This window comes from Pituophis catenifer, unplaced genomic scaffold, assembly GCF_029215685.1.
Source record: "Pituophis catenifer annectens isolate HBS135680 unplaced genomic scaffold, rPitCat1.0.hap2 SCAF_8, whole genome shotgun sequence".
Lineage (NCBI taxonomy): Eukaryota > Metazoa > Chordata > Lepidosauria > Squamata > Colubridae > Pituophis > Pituophis catenifer.
Window position 1 is genome coordinate 4,796,211 of NW_027256888.1, and position 10,261 is coordinate 4,806,471.

At 44.8% G+C, this 10,261-nt stretch overlaps 1 protein-coding gene across 1 annotated transcript; it reads left to right on the forward strand.

The window, feature by feature from the left end:
• The first annotated feature begins 7,026 nt into the window (after nt 1–7,026).
• Nucleotides 7,027–9,450, forward strand: LOC139320038 (toll-like receptor 6). Its single transcript, XM_070948148.1, has one exon. The coding sequence runs from the start codon at nt 7,054–7,056 to the stop codon at nt 9,394–9,396; it is 2,343 nt and encodes a 780-aa protein (XP_070804249.1). The 5' UTR covers nt 7,027–7,053; the 3' UTR covers nt 9,397–9,450.
• Nucleotides 9,451–10,261: the final 811 nt, after the last annotated feature.

Below are 10,261 nucleotides of genomic sequence, written 5' to 3' on the forward strand. Positions count from 1 at the left end.
AAATATACAAAAGTATGAAGGCTATTGCTTAACGCATTGTAAGCCGCCCTGAGTCTCCAGAGAAGGGCGGCATATAAAAATAAATAAAAATAAAAAATAAAAAAAATAAAATTTCACAAACTGACTACCTACAACACCATGACCGCGTTGCTAAGATCATTCACTGGAAATTGTGCCAGAAGTTTGGATCTGAGTACAGCAAAAACCACTGGGAACATCAGGTTGAGAAAGTTTTAGAGAATGAGAAACTCAAGATCTTGTGGGACTTTAGGATTCAGACTGACAGGCACTTGGTCCACAACACACCTGACATAACAATAGTTGAAAAGAAAAAAGTATGGTTCATTGACATTGCAATACCTGGTGATGCACGGATTGAAGATAAGCAGCAAGAAAAAATCACAAAGTACCGGGACTTGCAAATTGAAGTTGAGCGACTGTGGAAAAAGAAATCGTGTGTTGTCCCGATTGTAATTGGAGCCCTCGGAGCAATACCCAAAGGGCTAACCCGCTATTTAGAAATTCTAAATTTGCCGGACTTGAACATTTTGACTCTACAAAAAACCACCTTACTCGGAACAGCTTACATCCTCCGACGACACCTTAACAGTTCCTAGGTCCTTGGTTAGGACTCGAGCTGCTGAGCTATTAACCAGCCTCAAAGGCTGTGAATCTCACTAAAGATTAACTAATAATAATAATATAAAGCGTGCATGTGACTTCTACTCTTGACTCAGTTGCACATCGCTATCTAATGTACAGTGTTAAGTTTTACTCCTAGGATTTTGCAAGCATACTTTCCTACACATGCATCACACACAAACGCATTGAGCTAAAAGATTCTTGAAATGACAGATGGGGCAAAGAGCTTTGTCCTAAATGAGGACTTGCCCTCCCCCAAAAGCAGATCCCCTCCCCAAACTCTTGAGTGTCTGGCCTTCAGCTCCCTCCCCAAAGAGCACTGGAAAAGTTAGAAATCTCTCCCCCCCCCCACGCCCTCCTTCTCAATGGGAAGAGCTTTCCTGGGAGCATTTAAGCCAAAGAGTGGGAAAGAAATGAAGAAGTGAAGAATCCTTCCTTGTTAAAAAAAAAAGGGGGGGGGAGGGAGAAGGGAGAAGTGGGAAAGGAAAAGGGAAGAAGGTGTGAAAGGGGAAAAGGGGAAAGGAAAGGAAGAAGGCAAGGAAAGGAAAGAAACAGAAAGCGGGGGAAAGGGAAAAATGAAAAAGGCAGCAGGAAGAAGGATAGGATAGGAAAGGAAAGGAAAGAAAGGGAATGGAAAGGAAAGGAAGAAAGGAAGGAAGAAAGAAAGAAAAGAGGAAGAGAAGGGAAAGGAAGGAAACAAAGAAAAGGAAGAATGATAACAAATGGAAAGGAAAGCAAGAAAGAAAAGATGAAAAGAAGGGAAAGGAAAGGAAAGGAAGAAAGGAAAGAGGAAGAGAAGGGAAAAGAAGGGAAGAGAAAGGAAGGAAAGGGAAGGGAAAGGAAGGGAAGGAAAGGAAAGGAAAGGAAAGGAAAGGAAAGGAAAGAGGAAGGGAAGGGAAGGGAAGGGAAGAGGAAGGGAAGGGAAGGAAAGGAAAGGAAGAAAGAAAAGAGGAAGAGAAGGGAAAGGAAGAGAAGGGAAAGGAGAGGAAAGGAAAGGAAAAGAAAAGAGGAAGGGAAGGGAAGGAAAGGAAAGGAAAGGAAAAGAGGGGAAAGGGAAGGAAAGGAATGGAAAGGAAAGGGGAAAGGAAGGGAAGGGAAGGAAAGGAAGAAAGAAAAGAGGAAGAGAAGGGAAAGGAAAGGAAAGGAAGGAAAGAAAAGGAAGAAAGAAAAGAGGAAGGGAAGGGAAAGGAAGGGAAGGGAAGAGGAAGGGAAGGGAAGGAAGAAAGAAAAGAGGAAGGGAAGGAAAGGAAAGGAAAGGAAAGGAAAGGAAAGAGGAAGGGAAGGGAAAGGAAAGGAAAAGAGGAAGAGAAAGGAAGGAAAGGAAAGGGAAGAGCTGGAGGAAGCTGCAGGTAGTCATTTCGCCTTCTTACCACCGCCGAGCTGCTGACTGCCGGCGCGCCCTGCCTGCGCCCTGGACTCCCCTCCCGGCCACGTCGGCAGAAGCGAGGCGCGAGCGAGCGGGGCTCGGGGCGGGCCGAGCTTTGCCTGCGCGGGGGCGGGCGGACAGGCGGGCTGCCTTCTCCACCAGCGCCCGACGGGAGAGGCAGCTAAGAAGAGGGTCCTCGCAGTTTCGGAGGGAGAGATGATTTTAATCCCGGGGGAGAAAAAAAATACGAATAAAAAGATCTTATAGAAAGACGCAGCAACTTTTCCAATGGGGCTGCGTGGGAAAAAAAAAAGAAAAGAAAAGAAAAGCTAAGCAGGGCTGGACTGGGCTCGTGCCTGGATGGGGGCCCAGCAGCAAAATGCAGATAGGCTAGAAGGGAGAAGAACAACTTGGAAAAAGGCAGCTCGGTATTGTGGCTGCCAAGAGACCCTTTGATAAAGGCATTGTAGAGCAGACCAGATTGGATCTCCGGTTTTGAGGCTCGCACCAGTTCGCAAGTGTCACACCCCCGTGGTCTCTTCCCACTGTCTCAGAGGGAGTCCTGAATTTTGTTGACTGATGTCGGTTGACGTACAGTTGGTCCTCGATTTACAACAGTTCGTTTAGTGACTGTTCAGAGTTACAAAAGCACTGAAAAATGTCCTCCGGTTTTGAGGCTCGCACTGTACTGCAACTGTGGTCTCTTCCCACTGTCTCAGAAGGAGTCCTGAATTTTGCGGACCGATGTCGGTTGATGTATAGTTGGTCCTTGATTTACAACAGTTCGTTTAGTGACTGTTCAGAGTTACAAAAGCACTGAAAAATGTCCTCCGGTTTTGAGGCTCACACTATTTCACAAGTGTCACACACCCGTGGTCTCTTCCCACTATCTCAGAGGGAGTCCTGAATTTTGCAGACCAATGTCGGTTGACGTACAGTTGGTCCTCGATTTACAACAGTTCATTTAATGACTGTTCAGAGTTACAAAGCACTGAAAAATGTCCTCCGGTTTTGAGGCTCGCACTGTACTGCAACTGTGGTCTCTTCCCACTGTCTCAGAGGGAGTCCTGAATTTTGCTGACCGATATCGGTTGACGTATAGTTGGTCCTCGATTTACAACAGTTCATTTAGTGACTGCTCAGAGTTACAAAAGCACTGAAAAATGTGAATTATGGCAGTTTTTCATACCTAGTTTTATGACCTTTGCAGCATCCCCATGATCATTGTCATCAAAATTCGGATGCTTGGCAAGCGATTCATTCAGGAGCCTTGGTGGCATAGCAGACTAAAGTACTGTTAAGTAACACCAGCTGACTGCAATTACTGCAAGTTCGAATCTCACCAGGCTCAAGGTTGACTCAGCCTTCCATCCTTTCGAGGTAGGTAAAATGAGGACCCGGATTGTGGGGGCAATAAGATGACTTTGTATAAAAAAGAACACCGCTTAGGGGGCCCGAAAACCCTACTTAGCAGGTATATACAAAAGTATGAAGGTTATTGCTTAATGCATTGTAAGCCGCCCTGAGTCTCCGGAGAAGGGCGGCATATAAATTGCACCAATAAATAAATAAATAAATAAATAAATAAATAAATACTTATGACCGTTGCTGTGTCCCGGGGGTCATGTGATTGATCTCCCTTTTGCGACCTTATGACCAGCAAAGCCAATCCGGAAGCCAGATTCACTTAACAGCCAGTTTACTCACTTACCAGCTGCAATGATTCACTTAACAACGGTGGCAAGAAAAATCATAAAATGGGGCAAAATTCACTTAACCAATGTCTCACTTAACAACAGAAATTTTGGGCTCAATAGGGGTCGTAAGTCGAGGACTACCTGTACTTGCTCTTCTTAAAAGCAAGGTCCTCGACTTACGACTGCGATTGACCCCAACATTTCTGTTGTTAAGTGAGAATTTGTTAAGTGATTTTCACCCCATTTTACGACCATCTCTTGCCAGGGCTGTTAAGTGAATCACCTCAGTTGATAAGTTAGTAACCCGGTTGTTAAGTGAATCTGGCGTCCCCATTGACTTTGCTGGTTGCAAAAAGTGATCATATGACTCCGGGATGCTGCAACGGTCATAAGTATGAATCCGTTGCCAAGCATCTGAATTTTGATCGCGTGATCAAATGGTCAAATGCTGGCAAGCTCATAACTGTGAAAAACGGTCATAAGTCACATTTTCTAGTGCCTTTGTAACTTTGAATGGTCACTAAATGAATTGCTGTAAACTGAGCAATATCCTTCCCCCAGGAGTAGGGTGGGAATGGGGATTTTGCAATATCTTTCCGTCCAGGATGGGGTGGAAATGGAGATTTTGCAATATCCATCCCCCAAGAGTGGGGAAGGAATGGGAGATTTTGCAGTAGCCTTCCCCTGGAGTGGAGTGGGAATGGAGATTTTGCAGTAGCCTTCCCCCAGGTGTGGGTTGGGAATGGAGATTTTGCAGTAGCCTTCCCCCAGGTGTGGGTTGGGAATGGAGATTTTGCAATATCCATCCCCCAGGAGTGGGGAGGGAATGGAGATTTTGCAGTAGTCTTCCCCCAGGAGTGCGGAGGGAATGGAGATTTTGCAGTAGCCTTCCCCTGCCACGCCCACCAAGCCACGCCCACAGGACCGGTAGTAAAAAAAAAAAAAATTGGGTTTCCCCATCGGAGGGGCCCCTTTTCTGTCCCACCTTCCCTGCCTGGGAAGCCTGGCCGGCGGCTGGCGCTTAATGAGCCGAAAGTGAAAGTTCCTCTTTCCACTTTCACTTTGGATTCGCCGGAGTTTCCCCCACATCTCTCACCCTGCTGAGCCAAGAAGGGTCCGGAAGCGGGGAAGGGTGGGGGGTGGGGGTGGGAGGTGTGTCTTCCCGGCAAGGGGAAGAAGGGGAAACGGGCAAAACTTTCTCCGCGTTCAGAAAGCGGGGAAGTTCCAAGCCGAGCGACACCCGTGTCCGCGCGTCTCCAAGTGCGCAGAGAATCAACCGTATTCATAGACCAGGGCAGGTCGTCTCTAACCTTCCAAGGTAGGTTATTCTCCATCCTCCCCCGGGGGGGAACGTGTGAAGCAGCCGGGGTTGAATCCAGACGCAGCTGGAAACCTCTGTCCCCGGAGCTGCGCGCTTCTTGGCTTTTAAAGCAACGCAGAGCAACCGGGCGCGCTTCTCCTTTGCTTGCGAAGCCCTTTAAAGAAAAAAGAAAATAATAAGAAATAAGAATCTGAAGTCCTTTTCTCTCTCCCTCTCCCTCCCTCTCTCTCTCCCTCCCTCTCTCCCTCTCCCTCCCTCCCTCTCTCTCTCTCCCTCTCCCTGAGATTCCTTCTCTTCTAACCAGCGGCCGTCCCTGGGAAATCCTTCCCTTCCCGGAGACTTTCTCCCACCTACCCCCAATCTAAAGGGATTGGATCTGAGCTTCAAAGGTAGAAAATCTGGGTCAGGCGGATGGAAAATGAGGTTTGGCCATCGAAAACATCCCTTGGCTTTTGGCTTGCTGATTTTCAGAGCCTTTCTAATCCCCTGGGCTGTTATATCCTGACTTCCTCTTTTGAAGCAGATGGGTCTTAAAAAAGAGACAGAGACAGAGAGAGAGTGACAGAGAGACAGAGAGACAGAGACAGGCAGAGACACAGAGAGAGAAAGAGAGAGAGACACGAGAGAGACACAGACAGAGAGACAGAGACAGACACAGAGAGAGAGACAGTGAGAAACAGAGAGAGAGAGAGACAGAGAGACACAGAGAGTGGAAGACAAAGAGAGACAGGGAGAGAGAGAGACAGAGACAGAGAGACACACACAGAGAGAGAGAGACAGAGACAGACACAGAGACAGACAGAGACAGAAAGAGAGACAGAAACAGACACAGAGAGACAGAGAGAGACAGAGAGACAGAGAGAGAGAGAGAGAGAGAGACAGACACACACACACACACACACACACACACACACACACAGAGAGAGATACAGGGACAGAGAGTAAGAACAAAAAGAAAGAAAGAGAAAGAGAAAAGACAGAAAAAACGAAAAAACGAATCAGGGAGAGGAGATTATTTCCCCCTGAAATAGTAGCAGTCATTGTTTAGAACTGGTTAAGTTGTTCCCTGCAAATTGCTTCAGTTGGTGTTCCTCCTTAAATAGGCTAAGGGAGTGGGCAATTAGCCCCAAGCCTTACTCTTGAGGAGACGTCCGCCTGAGGAGCCACTCCTGCCTATTGGCAGCTCTGCGCGCCTGTGCATCGAGAAGAGGCTCCTCCTCTACATCCTGTTTACTTAAGGGAGCTTCTGGAGCTTCTGAAGGCCCTGGCTGAATCCACCCCCCTCCCACATCTTCTCCAGCCTCCTCATTGTCCGACTTGAGTGACAACTGCACAGGCTGCTGGTGCAAGCACCACACCAGCCTCCTCACTGTCTGAATCAGTTACTAGCTGCACAGGCCACGTACGGGCCACAACAATAGGGGAACAAATGAATCGAACCAACAGTTGTGAAGAATTGATTTGGATTATTTCAATATTATTCAGTATCTGACTCGGCCTTAAAGCAAGCTAGCCTGAATCAATTCGAGTTCTGACAGGTTCTGTTTTCTAATACATTTGGATCCTGGTTCCCAGCACCCTCAAAGGTTGACTTGGGTTCAAAATTCACATGGTCCAGACTTCAGCAGGCCCTACTGTAAGTCCCATGGTCCTTATCCAGCACATTAATCAGCACCCAAGTCCTCTGTACAAGTAGTCCTTAACTTGGAACAGTTCATTTAGTGACCGTTCGAAGTGTTGTGGCCCGTATGGGGCCTGTGCAGCTGGCGGCTGATTCAGACAGTGATGAGGCTGGTGCTGCACCAGCAACCTGCGCAGCTAGCACTCGAGTCGGACAATGAGGAGGCTGGAGAAGATGTGGTGCCAGAGGCGGGATTCAGCCAGGGCCTTCAGAAGCTCCAGAAGCTCCTTTAAGTGAAGACGATGTCAAATATTAAAGGCTGACATAATATTGTACCGTGAATTTGTATTTATTTTTTAACAGAACGATGTCCAATTGATCCCCCTGTCCTATAGCTGGAAGGAAGATGTCAGCTACGAATAATTTTCTCTCTCTTTGTATATTTGCGATAACCTTTTGGAATTCAACCGCAGAAAGTGGACTTGTAGCAAACTACTCAAAGAGTTCCCTGTTTACTGTCCCCAAACATCTGCCAACACAAACCACAGTTCTGGATCTATCCAGTAACAGTATATCGAAATTGGAAAGATCTGATTTTCGTTCCCTTCCCAACTTGCAAGTGCTAATTCTGACTCATAATTCTATCACAGAAATTGATTTGGGGATTTTCCAGCACAACGATGTCTTGGAGCATCTTGATGTATCACACAACACGCTAAGGAGTGTTTCTGGTTTTCCTACTAAAAGCCTCAAGCACGTAGATCTTGCTTACAATGACTTTCCCGCCATGCCGCTCTTCACCGAGTTCACCAAAACAACAAAGCTGAACTATTTTGGAATTAGCGCTAGAAAACTTTCGAGTGTCGAAGCTCTTGTACATTTACAAGTGGACACATTATTTCTGGGCTTAGAAGATCTTGATGGATATAAGGCAGGAAGTCTTCTGGTGTTCAATGCAAAGACAGTTCGGATTGTGCTCCCTCAAAACGCCAACGTTCGCATCCTCTCGGATCTGCGGTTCAACGGTACAGAAAGTTTAGAACTTTCTAAGATCCCATTGGAGCAAATGGAAGACTTAAGAACATTTCTGACACGGCTGGATGAAAAAAGCACATTGCTAAATCTAACAATAATCGATACGAAGTTGAGTTGGAAAGACCTCATTGATGTCTTTAAAGCAGTGGGGAAATCCAGCATTAATCATTTAACCGTTTCATATCCAACCATTACCGAATTCAATGATGGCGTTTTTAAAAATGCGGATCCCTCATTAAAAAGTGTAACCGTCCAATATATACTTTCCGATACAACACAATTTGACCAAAATATTGTGTACTTAACTTTTTCAAACTTGAATATTGACAGCTTGACTGTTTCTGATTCTGATATATTATATATATATTGTCCTGAAACATCCAGTAGATTTAAGTATTTAAGTTATAAAAACAATACATTGACTGACACCATGTTACAAGGTTGCAAAAATTTAACTATGCTACGAACGCTCATTTTACAAAAGAATAGACTTGAAGATCTTACCAAAGTGAGCTTAATGACAACTAGCATGATCTCTCTGAAATCTATGGATGTAAGTCAGAATCGCTTGTACTACAAAGACAGTGAAATCAAATGCAACTGGGGCGAACATATAATTAAACTGAATTTGTCATCCAACAAGTTAACAGACTCTGTTTTTAGATGTTTACCGAACAATATCCAAATGTTGGATTTACAAAGTAATCAGATTTCAGCTGTGCCTAAAGACATCATTGAACTGACTGCTTTAAAGGAGTTAAATTTGGCTTCTAATAGACTCAATGCTTTTCCAGGATGCGGCGATTTTAAGAACCTTCAGGCGCTTAACGTAGAGAATAATTTTGTTCTTGACCAGTTTTCTGAATTCTTCCAGACCTGTCAGAATATTCGAAGATTAAAAGCAGGACGTAATCCCTTCGGGTGCCACTGTGAATTAAGGCAGCTCATTAATCTTCAAAAAGAAGAATCGGTGGTGTTAGTTGGTTGGCCTGATATTTATATGTGTGAATATCCCAGCGACTTAAGGGGAACTCTCTTAAAAAATGTCCGTATTTCTGAACTTCAGTGCAACGTGGCTCTCTTGATTACAGTCGTTTTAGCGGTTTTGCTGTTCGTAATAGCTGTCGTTGCCTTCCTCTGCGTCCGCTTCGACGTCCCCTGGTATTTAAAGATGATCTGTCGGTGGAGCCAGGTGAAACATCGGATATGGAAGAATAAATCGGAAGAGATCCCCGAGAGCATTCAATACCACGCATTTGTCTCCTACAGCGAGCATGATGCTAACTGGGTCAAAACCGAGCTCATCCCCAATCTGGAGAAGGAAGAAGGGTCCTTAAGGATCTGCCAACACGAGAGGAACTTCATTCCAGGGAAGAGCATCATGGAGAACATCATCGACTGCATCGAGAAAAGTTACAAGTCCATCTTCGTGCTATCTCCCAATTTCGTGCAGAGCGAATGGTGCCATTACGAGCTGTATTTTGCTCATCACAAGTTGTTCAGCGAAAACGCCGACGGCTTAATTCTGATTTTGTTGGAGTCCATACCGGCCTACATCATTCCCGCCAGGTACTACAAACTCAAAGCTCTCATGGCCAAGAGGACCTATTTGGAATGGCCAGAAGACAAGAGGAAGCATCCATTTTTCTGGACTAATCTTAGAGCAGCTCTTCAGATTAAACTGCCCAATCCCGAAGAAATGAAAGAGCTTTAGGTAAAAATGCTAACAGTTTTAACAGATTAAACAAGTTGGAATGATCCAACACATTGGTGCTCATCGTTTTTTTTTTTTTTTTAATTTTAAAATTAAACTTTATTGTTTAAAAGAAAGAACATTTAAAAACATACAAGTTTCTCACAATTGAGAAACAAATTTACATATACAGTACATAAACGTCATCTATTAGCTAATTTCCATTATTCTATATAAATATATTATATGGATTATATGTACATATATACAAACATACAATAAAGTATTCCATATTCTATACCTATGACAGTGCTGTTTTTTGTTATATTGATTGGTGCTCATCATTTTTTAATTACAGAAAAAATCATTTTGCTGGGTGGTTACAAGTTTTCTTTTGGGTTGTGACTTAAAGAGAAGAGGGATGTCTAACTCAACTTTATCCATACCAGTTTTATATTTTTTTAAATATTAAATTAATAATTTCCCCCTTTCTAGTTCTTGCTTCTCTCCTTGCTTCATTTCCATCCACTGCTTCTTATCCTGCCTTCTGGAGCTTTGGAGAACAGGTTGACTCCCCTCTTCTTCGTGGCAGCCCATCAAATATTGGAAGACTGCTATCATGTCACTCCTGGTCCTTCTCTTCAGTAGACTAGCCAGGCCCTGTTCCTATAACCATTCATCGTATGTTTTAGGCTACAGTCCAGGGGTGAAATGCTCCCGGCTCGGGCGAGTAGATAGCGATGGCAGCGGGTAGTTCGGAGAACCGGTAGCAAAAATCCCTGCCCCCCCCCCATGCCCAGCTGAGCTGTGCCATCATCGGAGCCTTTTTTTTCTTTTAAATGGCTCTGACAATCCCAGCTGAGTTGCCTGCTAATCGGTAGCAAAA